At 42.8% G+C, this 19,610-nt stretch overlaps 2 protein-coding genes across 3 annotated transcripts; one reads left to right on the forward strand and one right to left on the reverse strand.

Annotated features, from left to right (window-relative positions):
• Window positions 1-26: 26 nt before the first annotated feature.
• On the forward strand, window positions 27-11,878 carry zyg11 (zyg-11 family member, cell cycle regulator). 2 transcript variants are annotated; one of them, XM_061032247.1, is made up of 17 exons: window positions 27-214; window positions 2,358-2,532; window positions 4,379-4,590; window positions 5,042-5,359; window positions 5,611-5,724; window positions 5,801-5,917; window positions 5,999-6,139; window positions 6,349-6,525; window positions 6,960-7,024; window positions 7,204-7,303; window positions 7,381-7,431; window positions 7,562-7,723; window positions 7,857-7,904; window positions 8,018-8,215; window positions 9,142-9,194; window positions 9,296-9,393; window positions 9,547-11,878. In XM_061032247.1, exons 1-17 carry the CDS (start codon window positions 149-151, stop codon window positions 9,738-9,740), a joined length of 2,289 nt encoding a protein of 762 aa, XP_060888230.1. In that variant the 5' UTR covers window positions 27-148; the 3' UTR covers window positions 9,741-11,878. The 2 variants fall into 2 exon arrangements, with proteins under 2 accessions (XP_060888230.1, XP_060888237.1); XM_061032254.1 differs by having other exon boundaries at window positions 76-405.
• echdc2 (enoyl CoA hydratase domain containing 2) lies at window positions 11,875-17,671 on the reverse strand. Its single transcript, XM_061032266.1, has 11 exons — window positions 17,390-17,671; window positions 15,576-15,643; window positions 15,409-15,496; window positions 15,136-15,222; window positions 14,960-15,052; window positions 14,468-14,524; window positions 13,976-14,038; window positions 13,662-13,786; window positions 13,432-13,482; window positions 13,314-13,361; window positions 11,875-12,192 (listed from the first exon to the last, which is right to left on the reverse strand). Exons 1-11 carry the CDS (start codon window positions 17,619-17,621, stop codon window positions 12,115-12,117), a joined length of 990 nt encoding a protein of 329 aa, XP_060888249.1. The 5' UTR covers window positions 17,622-17,671; the 3' UTR covers window positions 11,875-12,114.
• Window positions 17,672-19,610: the final 1,939 nt, after the last annotated feature.

Here is a 19,610-nt window from a genome sequence, read left to right on the forward strand (position 1 = left end):
TTCCGTAGACCCGCCCACTCTGTGATGTACTTCCGGTGTTGTGACCTTTGTTTACTGTGTCTGTCTGGTCGGGCAGAGCTGACAGGTGAGAGCTGACAGATACCTGTCCGAGGAGACGGCCCTTCGCAGTTGCTCAGTTTATGTAAAGATGACGTCAGCGGACACACTCCGACATCTCTGCGCGCACAGTGACGTCACACCGCGGAGACAACAAGTGAGCTAGCTGCAGGCTAACGTTAGCTGTTTACCGAGAGTGTGTGTGTTCGCTGTCAAACAGGTGAGGCCGACACTCAGGAGAGCGAAGCTACCTACCACACGGCTAACGGGCTAACGCGCTAACCTGTGGAGGAGAAGAGTCCTGAACATTAAACAGAGAGAGAGACGGCTTGCAGGATGCTAAACATGGTTAGCTTCAGTCTGTTTCTACCTGTAACACCTTCATCTTCATCAGTCTGTGTCTACCTGTAACACCTTCATCATCATCAGTCTGTGTCTACCTGTAACACCTTCATCATCTTCAGTCTGTGTCTACCTGTAACACCTTCATCATCATCAGTCTGTGTCTACCTGTAACACCTTCATCATCTTCAGTCTGTGTCTACCTGTAACACCTTCATCATCTTCAGTCTGTGTCTACCTGTAACACCTTCATCATCTTCAGTCTGTTTCTACCTGTAACACCTTCATCACCTTCAGTCTGTTTCTACCTGTAACATCTTCATCATCATCAGTCTGTTTCTACCTGTAACACCTTCATCTTCACCAGTCTGTGTCTACCTGTAACACCTTCATCTTCATCAGTCTGTGTCTACCTGTAACACCTTCATCTTCATCAGTCTGTGTCTACCTGTAACACCTTCATCATCTTCAGTCTGTTCTACCTGTAACACCTTCATCATCTTCAGTCTGTGTCTACCTGTAACACCTTCATCATCATCATCAGTCTGTGTCTACCTGTAACACCTTCATCATCTTCAGTCTGTGTCTACCTGTAACACCTTCATCATCTTCAGTCTGTGTCTACCTGTAACACCTTCATCATCATCATCAGTCTGTGTCTACCTGTAACACCTTCATCATCATCATCAGTCTGTGTCTACCTGTAACACCTTCATCATCTTCATCAGTCTGTGTCTACCTGTAACACCTTCATCATCATCATCAGTCTGTGTCTACCTGTAACATCTTCATCAGTCTGTGTCTACCTGTAACACCTTCATCATCTTCAGTCTGTGTCTACCTGTAACACCTTCATCATCTTCAGTCTGTGTCTACCTGTAACACCTTCATCATCTTCAGTCTGTGTCTACCTGTAACACCTTCATCATCTTCATCAGTCTGTTTCTACCTGTAACACCTTCATCATCTTCAGTCTGTGTCTACCTGTAACACCTTCATCATCTTCATCAGTCTGTTTCTACCTGTAACACCTTCATCATCATCAGTCTGTGTCTACCTGTAACACCTTCATCAGTCTGTGTCTACCTGTAACACCTTCATCAGTCTGTGTCTACCTGTAACACCTTCATCAGTCTGTGTCTACCTGTAACACCTTCATCATCTTCATCAGTCTGTGTCTACCTGTAACACCTTCATCATCTTCATCAGTCTGTTTCTACCTGTAACACCTTCATCATCATCAGTCTGTGTCTACCTGTAACACCTTCATCATCATCAGTCTGTGTCTACCTGTAACACCTTCATCATCATCAGTCTGTGTCTACCTGTAACACCTTCATCTTCATCAGTCTGTTTCTACCTGTAACACCTTCATCTTCATCAGTCTGTGTCTACCTGTAACACCTTCATCATCATCATCAGTCTGTGTCTACCTGTAACACCTTCATCATCATCATCAGTCTGTTTCTACCTGCATGTTATTATTGTCATGTTCATGTTATTTTCTGCATGTTGTTATTTAATTATTGTGTACATTATTTCAGACTAGCGTCGTCATGATACTAGAATTGAAAACTTTGAAATGATACGAATTAAAATCAAACAATATTGATAACTGTTTGTTACCACAGCAACACACAGGACGCCACCCACTTTGTGCAATTAAGGTTGTGCAGGACTTGTCTGCAACTTTTAGTCAGCGACAATAATAAATAACTCAACATTGAGTGTCTCGGACTGTTGTTGTTGTTGTTGTTGTTGTTGCTGTGCTATCAAACAGATATATTGTTTGATTTTTATTACACAGTATTATATCAAAGTTTACATCTCTGGTGTTGTGACTGCCCTGCTCTGTGTGTATTTGAACATGAGCTGTTGAGAACTACATGTAAACATCATTAAAGTTAAATACTGAACATGTTCATATACTTTATTAATCAGATGAATCAATGTTTCAGATGTTCCAGGACGAGGCCTCCCCCCCGCCGCTGACAGACCTGTGTCTGACCTATGTGAGTCAGAATCTTGACCGGTTCTGTGTGAAAAGGCCTGACGGATCGCTGTGCTTCAGAGAGGCCGTGCTCTTCCCTCAGGAGCTGGCAGACCAGCTGCTCGCCAAGATGGCGTCTGAAGGTAAACCTGAAGAATCACAAAGCATCCTGAGTGAGGCAGAGGAGACGATTTTAATCTTTACACAAAGAGATATGTACCTGTCCATAACAAACCCACCTGACATCAGAAAACCTGATCTTTTCTAAGAGGAAACTGATCCTACCTGACTAAATAACACCCGGGGCCCTCTTTTATCAACAGTGCGTGAAAAACTGTTCAAGATTCTGTTTTACGAAGAAAATGTACAAAAATATCTGTATTTATCAAACATGCGTATGCCGATCATCCGCACATCAATAAGTAATCAGCGTTGATAAATCCCACATGTTCCTAACCAGCAAGCTTGTGTAGGTTTCGGGTGCATTTGCATTCAGAATGCGCCAGTAAACCAAATATGGTAACAACACACCCCTTTAAAACCATTTGAATATATTTACATCCACAGAATAATGGCAAATAAATCAAAGAATTGGAACTTCATAGCAACCGTAATGAAAGTAGAGTTTATATAAAAAAAATGTAAGTAACTTTCACACCGAGTGAGCCAAATACATTATTAGTTCTCATAGTGAGGGAGTTAGTAACAACAAAACATGCTGCATGGAGAAGGTGACTAGTGCTGTAAATTCTGTTGGTCAGAGAGGAGATACTTCAGGATAAACTAATACCACACAATTTTCAGCATCATCGGCAACGCAAATCTCTCTAGGATTAATCGAGCTGTGACCCTCTCCCAACAGAAAAAGCTGGACCAATCAGATCAGCATGCTCTGTTGAAACACACTCCCTGCAGAGTGCATGGTCTAAATCTTCAAATACAGCATAAGGAGCTGTGGTACAACATTTCAGATGCCTGTCACAGCTGACTTTTTAAGGTTTTGACACCAATTAGGCATCATGTCTGTTTTAAACTAGACAAAATAAATGATTGAGTGTTTTAATAAAACTCATATCATATCTAATTTAAGGAACAGGCATCGATGTTGATTTAGGTTAATGCGTGCTGTGACGCTCGTGATTGTTTCTATTTTTAGTTTCAATGTTCTACAACTACATTCTGTGTGTAAGCATGGCCACAGCTGTGTTTATATATACACATATTCCTCAGTAACTGTGACGTTGGACGGTCCGTTTTAGTTTTCAGGTGTCTCAGAGATCGTCATGCATTCATAGTGACAACACTACCCTAACCCACTAATGAGACTCCAGTTAATACAATGTTTAATATCATCTGGATGTGACTCCCTGTTCAAGAAAAAAAAGCACAGCTTATTTTATTATGTTTGACTAATATAGGTATTCTGTTTGAGCTGTTAATGAAACCAAAGAAGGATGTAAACATGTGAACATATGAGCTGTTTCTCTGCTTCATAAGATGATCAGACATCAAACAGGTGAAATAATCTCACAGGAACAAGAACAGTCTGAAGTCATTATAAAAACACAGTGGTAGGAAACTCTTTAGAATGGTGGAAATGCTGCTTAAAGATAAAACCAACATCACAGAATAATTCATGTAAAACATAGTGTGCGTAAATTAGTATAAGCAGGTGGTGAGAGTATAAGCAGAGCACAGGACAGGTGAGAGTATAAGCAGATCACAGGACAGGTGAGAGTATAAGCAGATCACAGGACAGGTGAGAGTATAAGCAGATCACAAGACAGGTGAGAGTATAAACAGATCACAGGACAGGTGAGAGTATAAGCAGATCACAGGACAGGTGAGAGTATAAGCAGAGCACAGGACAGGTGAGAGTATAAGCAGATCACAGGATAGGTGAGAGTATAAGCTTTCATTGTCTGAGTCACACCAAAGTTTGTGTCTTATTAAAACATCTCTAAACGAGGATTGTGTCTCCCCCTTCAGGTCTGCTCAATGACAGCACCGTGGGTGTGTTTCGTACCTGTGAGTACCTGCGTCTGAGACGAGCGTGTGTGCGGACGGCTCGTATCTCTGCTGAGGCCTTCCAGAAAGCTCTGTGTTCTCACCGGCTGCTGGAGTTGGACGCTGCCAGAGTCAACGCAGACCTCACCATCCCCGACATCCTGCAGGGCCTGGCTACCAACAAGTACTGCCAGGTATACTCAGACCGTTGGGAGATGGTCGTCAACATCACTGATACTTGGAGACTTTTTTCAGATACCACATCTTTTAAAAAGATACAATATCTGCCATTGTAATGATTGATAGTCCAAAACTTAAAAAAAGTCAGGTGTGTAGCAGAGGTATTAATCAATCAAAAAATGCAGTCAAACTCTGGCACACTGTTTTATTGCACAAAAACATTTGCAACTTTTCTGCACTGAAATGTTGCCAATGTTAGTTTTTTTTACAATTTAGACAGTGTGCAGGAGATTGTAAGTTTTGATTATTAAAAAAAGGAATAACCCAATATAGATTTTTAGGATTTTTAAAAGAATCATATGGACGTTCAAAATTCTGCTATGGTGACAGCCCTGGTCAGGAGCCTGTAAATATCTCCTCTCTGTCCTTTTTATTTGATCCTGCTGTTCTCCCATCGTGCTGCAGGAGTCCCTGCAGAGACTTGTCCTCACAGGCCTCACCATGTCATCTCTGGAGGAGCCGATCAGGCACCGGTTCAGCTCCCTGCATGGCCTACGCTCGCTCTCTCTGGCTAACGTGGACTTCTACGACTCGGGACTGGTGGACGTGTGTTCTCTGCCTCGTCTGGAGAGTCTAGACCTGTCCAACACATCAATCACCAACCTGAGCCCCCTGCTGGGTCTGAAGGAGCGTCTGCGTTCGCTCACCCTGCACCAGCTCAAGAGGCTGGAGATGAGCACATCTCAGCTGCTGGGTGTCATCGGGCAGCTGGACTCGCTGCAGGTCTGTCTGAGGCTGTTGTTTGTTAACATGATTGTATACATCTTTGCTAATGATTGGTTGCATGATTGTTTACGGGGACGAGCAGTCTGAGGCTGCTGTGTGTTGACATTTTTGTTCAAATGTTTGTTGACATGTTGTTTAAATTTGTTTGTCTACAGAGTTTTGATGTTGTAATAGTTATGTAGACAGGGATAGAGAGCTGTGTTCAGTTCAAATCACCACAAAGTGTGTGTCTGTGTGTGTTTGTGCAGCACCTGGACATCAGTGATGATAAACAGTTCACCTCTGACGTGGCTCGTCAGCTTCTCAGTCAGCCGGGGATTCTGCCGGCGCTCGTGTCTCTGGACGTGTCGGGGAGGAAACAGGTGTGTGGTGTGTGTGTTGCTGTAGGACTGTTTCACAGAGCCATGTTATCCTCTCTCACCTGTGTGACTCGTGCAGGTGACGGACGCAGCAGTCAGAGCATTTGTGGAGGACAGACCGGGGATGAGCTTTGTGGGTCTTTTGGCCACAGACGCTGGATTTTCTGATGTCCTGTCTGGAGAAGGAAACCTAAAGGTGTGTTATGTTCTAATCTGATACCTGTGCAGGAGCTCAGATAAGCTGCAGTAACAGAGCTTTGTGCGTCTGTGTGAACAGGTAACAGGAGAAGCCAATGAGACGCAGATCTGTGAGGCTCTGCGTCGATACAGTGAGAGAGAAGGATTCGTAAGAGAAGCTCTGTTTCACCTGTTCAGCATGACGCACGTCATGGAGACGCCACGAGCTGACATCCTCAAGGTGAGAATTCCTGGAGTCATTTCACTCTCTGAGAACACCTCATGACATCATCATGTTCTAAGGTTTAATCACTTTATGAACAAAGACATTATTAAATCAGTGACGTAAGACACAGCTCTTCCTCTGAGCTGAGCATGAAGCTCTCCTGTGTCTCATCATAAATAAAAATATAAATATAAACACATAACCCCGCCCTCCTCTCTCTGCAGCTGGTGGTGCTGGGGATGAAGAATCATCCGGCCACGCTGAACGTGCAGCTAGCAGCGAGTGCGTGTGTGTTTAATCTGACAAAACAGGACCTGGCTGCAGGGATGCCGGTCAGACTGCTGAGCTCTGTCACTCAGCTGCTGCTGGAGGCCATGAGGACGTTCCCCAACCACCAGCAGGTACCTGCACACCTGTGTGTGGACACATGATAGAGAGGAAAGATTGTGTGCAACATGAGAGTGAGGTTGTTAGAACCTTTTGATACTTTTTGATACCACATGTTTTAAGATGATGTAATAATTTCTAATTTTAATGTTCCATATTATCGTAAAGTAACAATGCTTAAAAAACTTCAGATTCTCTGGCATATTGAAACCAAAAGAGAGAGAGCACTGTCCTCCAGTTTCTCCCTCTTTTACAAAAACTGTCAACCTTTCTGTGCAATTATTAAGCCAGTGTGCAGGATTTTGTCTGCAATTTTTGTCATTCAGAACGATAAATTACCCAATATCGAGTGCCTAGGACTTATATTTTTTGTTTGTACAGGTATCAATATTGTTAAAGAAAATGTCCTGGTATCATTTTCAAAGTGTGTGTGCGTTTGTGTCTGCAGCTGCAGAAGAACTGTCTGCTGTCTCTGTGCAGTGACCGTATCCTGCAGGAGGTACCCTTCAACAGGTGATAAATCTTCTTTCTATGTTGTTAAATACGATTTTAACATGACGAACCATTGTTATAAGAGTCCAACAAAAATAAATGAAGTGTTTGTGTGCTGATCAGAGGAGGATTCATGTAAAACTACAGATCAAAATCTTGAGTTCAGGTAAAGGTGTGTGTTCTCTTGTGGTGTGTCTCAGGTTTGAAGCAGCCAAACTGGTGATGCAGTGGCTCTGTAACCATGAAGACCAGAACATGCAGAGGATGGCCGTGGCCATCATCTCCATACTGGCTGCAAAGGTACAAATCGGTTTAACGTTTATACACTGTGTGCTATGACCCCTCTGTTCAACCTCTTTCAACTCTTTATTCTCCAGCTGTCCACAGAGCAGACGGCTCAGCTGGGAGCAGAGCTGTTTATCGTCAAGGTGACGACTTTTTAACCTCTTCCTCAATAGAAAACATACAGAATAGAACATTTACAAATACATTTTGAATAAAAAATGTTCAATAAAACTTTGAGAATAAAACATTTAGAATAAAACCTCTCTCCTGCAGCAACTTCTTCAAATCGTTCATCAGAAGGCGACTCAGGGCGTGGTGGACGCCACGCTAAAGTTCACTCTGAGCGCGCTCTGGAACCTGACTGACGAGTCGCCGACAACCTGCAGACACTTCATCGAGAACCAGGGCCTGGACCTATTTATCAAAGTCTTAGAGGTACACACACACACACACACACACACACACACACACACAATCATACACGATCATACACGCACACAATCACACACATCCTGCATGCAGACAGTAAAGTTCATCCCAACTCTCTCTCTCTCTCTCTCCACTGCAGTCTTTCCCCAACGAGTCCTCAATCCAGCAGAAGGTTCTGGGCCTGCTGGTCAGTTTGTCTCTTCTTATATTTCAGATCATCTGACTGATTCCCACTGTGTCTAAAGGATTCTCCTACTCTGTGTTTGTGTGTGTTGTGTGTGTGTGTGTGTGTGTGTTTAGAACAACATAGCGGAGGTGGGGGAGCTGCACGTGGAGCTGATGGTGCAGAGTTTCTTAGATCACATCAGCTCCCTCCTGCACAGTCAGGAGGTGGAGGTGAGCTACTTTGCAGCAGGGATCCTGGCTCACCTGACATCTCGAGGAAAGGACTCCTGGACACTGAGCCCTGAACTAAGAGCATCTCTGCTCGAGCAGCTGGTAGGAGTGACTACATGTTCACAGACTACATGTTCACAGACTACATGTTCACAGACTACATGTTCACTCACTACATGTTCACAGATTACATGTTCACAGACTACATGTTCACAGACTACATGTTCACAGACTACATGTTCACTCACTACATGTTCACAGATTACATGTTCACTCACTACATGTTCACAGACTACATGTTCACAGACTACATGTTCACAGACTACATGTTCACTCATTACATGTTCACAGATTACATGTTCACAGACTACATGTTCACAGATTACATGTTCACTCACTACATGTTCACTCACTACATGTTCACAGACTACATGTTCACTCACTACATGTTCACAGACTACATGTTCACTCACTACATGTTCACAGACTACATGTTCACTCACTACATGTTCACAGACTACATGTTCACAGACTACATGTTCACTCACTACATGTTCACAGACTACATGTTCACAGATTACATGTTCACAGACTACATGTTCACAGACTACATGTTCACAGACTACATGTTCACTCACTACATGTTCACTCACTACATGTTCACAGACTACATGTTCACAGACTACATGTTCACTCACTACATGTTCACAGACTACATGTTCACTCACTACATGTTCACTCACTACATGTTCACAGACTACATGTTCACAGACTACATGTTCACTCACTACATGTTCACTCACTACATGTTCACAGACTACATGTTCACTCACTACATGTTCACAGACTACAGGTTTACAGATAAAGAGATAATTGTTGCAGGAACATAAGCCAAAGAATCCACATGTTTGTAAATTAATTGAATATTTAAAAATTTTCAAGTCACAGAAAAGGACCAGATTATCATAAAAGGAAGATACCGAAAATATTTAAATCCATGTGTTGTGTGTGTGTGTGTGTCTCCTCAGCACGCTGTCATCACTAAGTGGCCCCCTCCTGATTGTGAGATGGTGGCGTACAGGTGAGAGCATCCTCTGCACTAAACAAACGGTGATGCCAGAGCAAGTAGTGATCACGTGACCCTCAGTCTGACATGTGGTTGTTGTTGTTGTTGTTGTGCAGGTCCTTTAACCCTTTCTTTCCCCTGCTCGAGTGTTTTCACACCCCAGGAGTTCAGCTGTGGGCAGCTTGGGCCATGCAGCATGTCTGCAGCAAGAACGGTGAACACACATACACACGCACACACATAAGTCATTAATTTATTATTTTGATCCATTCCAGTTTGTTAGCTCGCCCCCCCTCCTTCCCCTTACAGGTCTCCTATTGCTCCCTTGTGTGTGTTTGTGTTTTTGACTGTGCGTTTGTGTGCATAGCCGCGAGATACTGCAGCATGTTGCTGGAAGAGGGAGGTCTGCAGCAGCTGGAGCTGGTTCATACACACCCACAGACACACAAAGACGTCCGTCTGCTGGCGGGGAGCATCCTGGAGAGTCTGCAGCGCCACCAAGCACGCACTGGCCAGCACGCACACACACACTGCAGCCGCCACCTGCCGTCACCCCAGTGACATCACAGAGAGAGCCTCTGCTGCATCAGACTCATCATGCTGTAGATCTGTCTGTCAGAGCAGGACGAACGCAGGACTCTTGTGTGTTCATCATGCACATACACACTTTTATCAAGAATCTCTGAAAGAAGAAAGACTGATTCTTTACACACACACTCACACACGCACACACACACACAAACTTTATTTATTTCTCTGTGGTTGTATCAAAACAAAAAGTGTGTGTGATAAGAACTGATATGATCAGAAGAACTTTGGGTCAGTAAGTTTTTACCTGTTGGTTTTGGCACAACGATGATGAGGATCAGCTGATTAGATATAAACAAACTGTGTGCAGCCCCTTCCACTTTACTCAGCTGCTTCCTGTGTCAGCAGCTGTGTGTGAGTTGTCAGAAGTAGTGGTGTCAAGTCCTCACTAAACCCTACGTGTAAACTACTTAGGTTGTATCTTGAGTTGGTTACCACGGAGACGTAAGGTTCATCTGTTACTTGTAGAGCGTAATGTCCAAACAAAATATTGTGTCAGAAATTAGGTTTGAACTTAGCAGCATGTTTCTTAATGCAGTGTTTGTTCCAGTGTTTCCTCTCATGTATAATTGCCTCTGAACAGACTAACGGCTGAAAATAACTTCTGTTGACTGACAATAATCCACAAACTCAAATGTTTGTCATATGTCAAAGCATTAGGATGAGGTGATAACTAAAGCCTACAGACTTTCAAATTGTCAAATGACAACAGTGACATCTAGTGTTAAAATCTTGAATTACAACAAAAGGTCATTGAGCAGTCCTCTTATTGGATGGATGACATTATCTGGGTCATCAAACATTTCTGAGGGATGTAATCCATCAACGAAAACACACTGACACCAAACAGCCAGTAAAACTGTCTGCTACTCCTCCAAGTTCACCTTTACTAAACCATCACCATGACAACCGGACTTTATGGAGGACATCACACTTCCTAAGAGCTAGTTGTAAGATTTAAGGTGCAACTTTCTGCCTGCACTAGAACTATCTCAGATGGTGAAACACCTCAAATGTTCATAGAGTGTAAACTCTGTCCTGAATAAGAAAATATGTTCAAACTAGACTACGCTTTAACTCACAGAGCTGCTCACACACACACACACACACACACAGCTTGTTGTGAGGAGATGCTGTCATTAAGGATGAAACAAAGTCATAGGAAAAAAACTTGTATGGTTAAATGTAAACATCCTCTGAATACAGACAGATGATGCTGAGGTCCTCATCATTATGGATGTACTTTATTACTGAGTCATAGTGTGTTTGTCCGTTGTGTCATATCTTACACACAGGCAGCACTGCGCGTGTGTGTGTTTGTAGGTAGCTGCATGTTAAAGAATGTGTCATCTGTACATAAAGTGAATAATGTGTTTGTTTAGGATGCATGTAAAAAAAAACTCTATTGTTTCTGATAAAGAAGAGAGGAGGGCAGGGTGTAGTTGATCAGCTATACCTGTATCAGAAACACCCGATACATTCTTAATTGAAATATCAGGTATAGCCCATCCCTTTATTCTGTATGACGGTACAGGTTGTCAAAATGTTTCATACTTCGATACTTTTGATACCACCTGTTTTAAAATGATACAATCTGTTTTATGATCTAGTATCAGAAAGTCCTAATAGTTTAAAACTACATCTATGAATAAAACAGGTGTGTAGGAGAAAAACGAAAAAAAAGAAAACACCCGCACACTGTCTACATTGCACAAAACAGTTGCAAAAATTTCAGAAAAAATTTAATCTTTGCAAACGTGTGGGATTAAGATTAGCAATTTTTGATAATTAAAACTTGTTTGTTACTGTGTTAGAGTCATATCAAAGTGTAACACTCTGGCATGGTGACAGCAGGAAGAACAGGTGAGACAGGTAACATGTCTGTTAGTGGATGAAGATGACATCAGAGATGATCAGCAACTCTGATGTCATCACAGGGAAACAGCTCAGATGGTTTCATAGGATGGATCATGTAGAGGAGCCCCCCTTATGATGGTGGTGATGATGATGATGATGATGATGATAATGAAGACCAGTTAATTCAGGCTGTGTGTGTGTCGTATGCTGAGTGTGATTAAAGTCCTGAAATAAAGAATGTACATTCTGATAAAGTGGAGACAACGTGTGTGAGTGAACTTTTATTACAAACATCAAATTCATGTGAAAATAAACAATCATAGAATCAGTTCAAAAATGGCGCCACAGCTCTTTGATCAATAACACTTCCTCCTCAACACTCTGACCTTCAACATGTGCTCACATTAATTTGAGCTCTGTGTGTGTGTGTGTGTGTGTGTGTGTGTGTGTGTGTGTGTGTGTGTGTGTGTGTGTGTGTGTGTGTGTGTGTTCACTCTCCGGTGTATCGTGGGGGTCTCTTCTCTATGAAAGCAGCCATCCCCTCCTGTCTGTCCCGCGTTGGGATCACCTAGGACGTGTAAAGCAACAAAATAAAAAAGTATTTTATGTTTGTTATAAAACAGAAGAATGTTGCCAGATCTCAGTCATGAAAAAAAATAGAAGTTTTAAAATCATGACAAATTTGGCAGTAATCTAGGCTCTGGGGTGCTGTGGGCTTATCTGAAGAATGTGCTGAAAGTACGCACACATGGTAAAGATAAGTCTCTCTAAAAAAACTGTGTTAAAATTTAAATTTGTCACATTTTGACATACAGAGGATGACTTTATTGTCCCCATTGGGAAATTCCCAGCCCTGTTTCTGTCCATCAGACAATTCCCACCAAAGAACAGTACATACACAGAACACAGTGTATAAAACAAACAGAGTTCAACAACAATCAAGAGTTCCCACTCTGGCCTGTTTAGCGGGGCCTTTTGTTTAGGGCAGCTATAACAGCAGGGATCAGGCTTCAGTGCTCTTTACCTCCGTCCTGAGGGAAGTGGGGCGAGGTGGGTGTTCAGTGGGTGTGTGATGTCCTGTTCTATTGAGGTTACAATGCGTGTGATGGCTCTGTTGTTGAGTTCTGTTAGGTTGGGTGTGGGGAGACCAAATATTCTGGCAGCTGTGGTTGTGTGTTTAGTTGATGCTTATGAGTTTGGCTTTGTTTTTAACATATCATGTTGAAGAAGCAGGTGTAACAATCAATGGGATAGGCTGGATCATGCTCTGATATAGCAGCAGGAGGAGATGGGGGGCAACATGAAATCCTTTGAGTTTGCGGATGGCTGACGGTCTTTGATTGCTCTTTTTTTGGATTGTCACTAGTGGGCTGTTAGAAACTGAGGTGGTTGTCTAGTGTCACTCCAAGGTATTTGAATCTGTCAACTATTTCCATTGTTTGGGTATTAATGAGAAGGGGGCGCTGAGGTGAGACTAATTATGAATTATTTTGTCTTAGGGACATTGAGATGGAGATCACCAGTTACTAAACATACGCAGCTTTGTTTTGCTGTAGGGGGCGGGGTTATGCTAATGATCCCCAGTGTGTCAACCGGACCATTCAGAAACTTTTTTCCAACATATTTACCGTGTTTAGACACCACTTTCTGATTTTGATTTATAGGAACTTTAAAGTTGTGCAGTCTCACCTGAGCGTAACACATCCTCTCGATGGCCATGGCTGAACTCATGTTTACCTGTTAAGACACAGAGACGGTCACATGACTGAGAAACAGAAATAAGAAGTACAGGTGAGTCATGACGTACCTCCATCCCTCTGTTTATAGCCTCTTTAGCCAGTCCCACCGCCAGAGGGGCCTGGAGAGAGAAACACACACACACACAGGGCTTCATACCTCCTCTTCAGAAACCAACCAGTGAGACTACGTCTATGTGTTATACAGTCTAGGGTCCTTTTTTTTGGTTGGTGTGTTTTCTCAACCCAACTTGATCTCTGGCCCTGAAGCTGTGTGTGTGTGTTTGTGTGTCTGAATGACCTGGGGGAGGATCTCTCTAGCCAGGCTCAGAGCTTCTCTGTAGGCAGCATCTCCTGTCTGATTCTGATCCACTGATCTGTTCACAAGACCCATCTGAAGAGCTGAGACCCCGTCCACACACCTTCCTGATCCCGAGAGAGAGAGAGAGAGAGTGGGTGGGGGGATTAATTTGGTAGGCTAATGTTATAATCTTATTTTAGTATTGATTCAGTAATGTTTCATTAATGTTTAAAATGATGTTTCAGTTGTGTTTCAATTATGTTTTAGTGGTGTTTCAGTAATACGTATTTCAGAGATATTTCTGTGTTCTCCACCTGTGAAGATGAGCTCTTTGGCCAGAGGGATGCCGACTGTCCTGGGTAGACGCTGACTGCCCCCTGCAAGACAAACCCGGCGAAGGTTAGGGGGCAGGAGTAGTTCAGTCTGTAGGGACCAGAGGGTCGCCCGTTCAAGTCCCGGTGCCGACCAAGTCTGGAAATTGGCCTGGTAGCTCGAGAAGTGCTAATTCACTTCCACTGTTGATGTGCCCTTGAGCAAGACACAACCCAACCCCCCCACCCAGCCCAGGGGAGCTCACTCTGACATCTCTTCATTAGTGCATGTGTGTAAGAAACTGTTTGTGCGTGTGTGGTGTGTGTATTACAGCCTATGAATGCGAGAAGCATGTTCAATTACATAGTGTAAAACTGAATTTCCCCTCACGGGATGAATAAAGTATGTATTCTTCTTAACCGCTCCCTGCTCCTTCACTTTTCCTCTTCCTCACTTTGTACTCTGCAGGTGTGCGTGTGACCAGCATGTCTCACCTGCCCCCGGCAGCAGCCCCCGAGTCGTCTCGATCAGACCCATCTGAGCGGAGGACGCTGAGACATAAACACAGAGGACGATGAAGGTCATTACACTGATTGATGCTTCTGTCAGAGCGACACACACACATCCCTGAGACACACTTCTGCTAACCTATCTCGTCACAGAGGAGCCAATCACGAGGTGCCGATTGTAACCAATCAAAGTAGGGCTCAGCTCTGTGTACAGCTGGATGTGCGTGTGTTCATTATTGAAACACACACTCAGGAACACACTGTTTACACACACACACAGATTGCTGTGTCTTTGCACACCTTAATCAAATTTCATCACTTAACTCCAGTTTTAAACTGACGTGTGTCACGTTCAGGCACACAACAACTGAGTCCTCACAAAGTGAATATCATTAGCTATCAAACAGATATAAAATCGATATCTCAATGACCTTTCAAAAATCAAAACAAACCTGTACAAATACAGAGGTCACTCACCTGCAGTGCGAAGGTCACAGGCCAGAGCCAGCTCCAGCCCCCCGCCCACAGCAACGCCGTCCACCGCCGCAATGGTGGGCATGGGCAACAATGCTGCGGGGGGAGGGGCGTAAAGAAAAAGAGGTTCATGTTTGTAAACACGCACACAGTAACATGTCTGAGTGTTTGTGTCTCACCTATCTGAGTCATGAGGGATCTCAGGCTGTGAACAAACAGATCTGACTGAGTGTGATCCATCTGAGAGCGTTCCTTCAGGTCTGCCCCTGTTAGAACACACACACACACACACACACACACACACACACACACACACACACACACACACACACACACACACACACACGCACACGCACACGCACACACACACACACACACACACACACAGAATCAAACTCACCTGTGTGTACATCACACACAAACGCCATCACACACAGACGCTGAGCTCTGACCTGCACAGAAAACACCTGGAACTGAGCTCCTGAAGACGACCACACGAGCTGCTTGGTCAGAGGACAGACAGGACACCAGCACCCTCATCTGGGCACACACACAGGCTGTCAGAGTGTGTGTGTGCGTGTGTGTGTGTGTGTCCAAGTGTGTCTGTGCATTAGCTCACCTGTGAGACAAACACATGTCCCAGAGCGTTTCTAGCTTTGTGTCGACACATCAGAACCTCGACGATCCCTGAAGGAGACAAACTGTTTGTAATCAGTCAGTAATCAGCAGTTAATGATCAACCGTAAGTGATCAGCAGTAAGTGTGTTAGTGATCAGCAGTAAGTGTTAGTGATCAGCAGTAAGTGTTAGTGATCAGCTGTAAGTGTGTTAGTGATCAGCAGTATGTTAGTGATCAGCAGTAAGTGTGTAAGTGCTCAGCAGTAAGTGTGTTAGTGATCAGCAGTAAGTGTGTTAGTGATCAACAGTAAGTGTGTTAGTGATCAGCAGTAAGTGTTAGTGATCAGCAGTATGTTAGTGATCAGCAGTAAGTGTTAGTGATCAGCAGTATGTTAGTGATCAGCAGTAAGTGTGTTAGTGATCAGCAGTAAGTGTGTTAGTGATCAACAGTAAGTATTTTAGTGATCAGCAGTAAGTGTTAGTGATCAGCAGTATGTTAGTGATCAGCAGTAAGTGTTAGTGATCAGCAGTAAGTGTGTTAGTGATCAGCAGTATGTTAGTGATCAGCAGTAAGTGTGTTAGTGATCAGCAGTAAGTGTGTTAGTGATCAGCAGTAAGTGTGTTAGTGATCAACAGTAAGTGTGTTAGTGATCAGCAGTAAGTGTGTTAGTGATCAGCAGTATGTTAGTGATCAGCAGTAAGTGTGTTAGTGATCAGCAGTATGTTAGTGATCAGCAGTAAGTGTGTTAGTGATCAGCAGTAAGTGTGTTAGTGATCAGCAGTAAGTGTGTTAGTGATCAACAGTAAGTGTGTTAGTGATCAGCAGTAAGTGTTAGTGATCAACAGTATGTTAGTGATCAGCAGTAAGTGTGTTAGTGATCAGCAGTATGTTAGTGATCAGCAGTAAGTGTGTTAGTGATCAACAGTAAGTATTTTAGTGATCAGCAGTAAGTGTTAGTGATCAGCAGTATGTTAGTGATCAGCAGTAAGTGTTAGTGATCAACAGTATGTTAGTGATCAGCAGTAAGTGTGTTAGTGATCAGCAGTATGTTAGTGATCAGCAGTAAGTGTGTTAGTGATCAACAGTAAGTGTGTTAGTGATCAGCAGTATGTTAGTGATCAGCAGTATGTTAGTGATCAGCAGTAAGTGTGTTAGTGATCAGCAGTAAGTGTGTTAGTGATCAACAGTAAGTGTGTTAGTGATCAGCAGTAAGTGTGTAAGTGCTCAGCAGTAAGTGTGTTAGTGCTCAGCAGTAAGTGTGTTAGTGATCAGCAGTAAGTGTGTAAGTGCTCAGCAGTAAGTGTGTTAGTGATCAGCAGTATGTTAGTGATCAGCTGTTAGTGATTAACACTGTTGTTGTCAATCTTTCCTCAGCCAGCATAAAAATGCTCCTGTCAGTGAACTGAATTAAAAGATGATTAATGATGAAGAGTCTTTTTAACTTTTTCAACACCACATGTTTTAATAATACAATATATTATTTTGACTTATTGTATTCAAAAGTTGTGTGTTATAGTGTGTAACAGTGTGTTATTGTGTGAATCTGACAATAGTATGTCTCTCTACGGCCTTAAAGGTAATCAGTGTGTCTCTCCAGGTAACCTCTGTGTGTGTGTGTGTGTGTGTGTGTGTGTGTGTGTGTGTGTGTGTGTGTGTGTGTGTGTCTACAGGTAAACGTGTGTGTGTGTCAACAGGCAAACTTAGTTGTGTCTCCAGGCAAACTCGGTGTGTGTGTGTGTGTGTTTCTACAGGTAACTATGTGTGTGTGTGTGTGTGTGTGTGTGTGTGCGCGTGTGTGTGTGTGTGTGTTCGTACCGTCGTCCTCCCCCTCTAAACGCTTCAGATCCACCTCAAGCGGATCCGCAGCCTCCGTGTGCTGCCTGCGGCTCTGTGCGGGACTGTTCCACCGACCTTCGCCGGTATGACGTGCTGCTCCGTCCCGGAGGATCAGAGCGGAGGTCTGTTCACGTGTTTCCCGCAGGTTTAGAGGGAGCATCGGCCTGAAGGAGACGTGTTGCCCAGACAGTCTGCGGAGGAGAGCTGACATGATGACTGACAGTTTCGACAAGTCTGTTTGTGCACAGAACCCGGAAGTAAGAGGTTTCATCCAATCAGAGGTGGAGGGCAGATCCGAACTTTAGACTGGTTTATGTCAAAGCCATACTCTGGTTTAACTTGACTTACTGCTCTGAACCGAGTTAACTTTTTATGATACAGAACTGGCTTTATAAAACACAGGTTTATATTTACTGTATATAGGCTTTTACATAGGCCTATATTTCACATGAAAGAGTCTGTGGTTCAAACAGGACCACATGGCTCTAGACTGAGTTTATTCTGTAGTGGTAGAATTAACTTGAAGAGACAGTTGTATTTTTAATATGTTGTAAATAATAAAGGGTTATACACGAGTGCACTGCAGAAAGCTACAACATGACATCAGTTTGTTGTTTAGTGACTGATTTACAGTTTCACATTTATAATCGATGAGTTAATGTATGTTATGTTTGAGACAGTGAGGGCAGACTTTCCACTTTACATCATTAAACTGTAACTAACAGGGTTTTAAATAAAAACAGTATTTTGTGTGAGTTATCACGTCAGTTTCATTTACAGTGCTAATGTCTCATGGGGGGGCATATGCATTAAAAAATGAGTGTTAGGTTGCAGCACCGTATGATATGCGCTCTAGTGCTCTTATGTAAGTTGCTAATAATGATGAATATGATTTGAATACATTAGAGTCCTCTGAAGTAAAAACTAAAATAACTGCTGTTATTTAATAATGAAACATTTGACACGTAGTTTTAATATGGTCGGTTGTTAGTTTGTTCTGTGTTTAAATGTTTTAAATAACAGGATTCTACACTTACATAATGTATGTTTGTAGGGTCTCCATCAGACTGAGACTTTTTTAATAAAATTCTGTGAATAGAGTTGACTATGAATCATTGTGTGACTCAGTTTCTCTAAGGTTTCAGTAAAATGTTCTTTCTCCCCTTCCTCTGAGCACTCCAAGTTTGACTCACAGAGGATCATTTAGAAAGTCATGGGTTGTTTTCTTCCTCTTTAAAGGAGAAGTAGCACCTTTTCAGAAGTGCAGCAAACAATTAAGTGTTTTAAACCTGCCTTATTTAAAATGTCCAGCAGGGGGCAACTCCAGAGTTGCTGCCTGTCAGTTGTTTTATTCCCTCATTAAACATTTTCCTAATGAGTTTATGGTCTCCATCTCTGGAATCAAGTATTCTTCAACACAACATGAGAAGGGAAAAGTTACGGGGGGCTACCTGTGATTGACAGGTCACTACCATTCTTAAATCATTTCCGAACCTTAATATGTGGCATAATATTAGTCATGCCTCCTTCTTGTTTATTTTGATTTATCCTTTACTTTAGCAGAGAGAACCCATTGAAACCGAGGTCTTTTTTCCAGGGATTCTCTGCAGCAATACAATACAAGACAGAACAATAATAATATACAAAACACAGTTAAAATAATAACAAATAAATTAATAAACACACTGATTCGTACAGCCCACGCCCTTTTTAAAAAGTCACACAGTGGAAATTACTTTCCTTTAGTAGTTCACACACTAGCTCTTTAAAAACACTGTGCGATATAAGACAAGACAACTTAGAAGTCATTTTAAAATTGTTTCACATAATCGGTGTAGTATCACTAAAAGCAGTCTTTCCCCATTCAGTCCTCCTAATGCTTGGTATTTTTAAGGTGACCCAGTTTTGAGATCATGGTTGTTGGTATTAAGATGTTTGTAGACAGAAGAGAAGTCAGATGAGGAGCATCTTGACCAACAAGTGCCTTGAAAATAGACAGAATACTCTGCTGCTTTCTTCGTTGACCCAAAGAGGGCCAGTCTGCAGACCAATAGGTCACAATGGAGAGTACTAAACCTATCACCTGTAATAAAAAGAAGAGCACTATGATACAGCATCAAATGGCTTCATGACAGATGCACTTGCATGTGTATAGACTGAGACTTACATACAGAGTCAATGGGAGCGTCAGCCAGGTTGA

Source organism: Labrus mixtus, chromosome 3 (assembly GCF_963584025.1).
Source record: "Labrus mixtus chromosome 3, fLabMix1.1, whole genome shotgun sequence".
NCBI classification, from domain to species: domain Eukaryota; kingdom Metazoa; phylum Chordata; class Actinopteri; order Labriformes; family Labridae; genus Labrus; species Labrus mixtus.

What these genes read in the sequence shown, in the direction of transcription:
- zyg11 (XM_061032247.1), top strand. Translation starts at nt 149, where the DNA reads ATGACGTCAGCGGACACACTCCGACATCTCTGCGCGCACAGTGACGTC. An exon ending in CTACCAACAAGTACTGCCAG is followed by an intron (nt 4,591 to 5,041) that starts GTATACTCAGAC and finishes ATCGTGCTGCAG; the next exon opens with GAGTCCCTGCAGAGACTTGT. An exon ending in TCTCCATACTGGCTGCAAAG is followed by an intron (nt 7,304 to 7,380) that starts GTACAAATCGGT and finishes TTTATTCTCCAG; the next exon opens with CTGTCCACAGAGCAGACGGC.
- echdc2 (XM_061032266.1), bottom strand. Translation starts at nt 17,621, where the DNA reads ATGTCAGCTCTCCTCCGCAGACTGTCTGGGCAACACGTCTCCTTCAGG. An exon ending in CTGTGACCTTCGCACTGCAG is followed by an intron (nt 14,525 to 14,959) that starts GTGAGTGACCTC and finishes TTTATGTCTCAG; the next exon opens with CGTCCTCCGCTCAGATGGGT. An exon ending in GGGGCTGCTGCCGGGGGCAG is followed by an intron (nt 14,039 to 14,467) that starts GTGAGACATGCT and finishes TTTGTCTTGCAG; the next exon opens with GGGGCAGTCAGCGTCTACCC.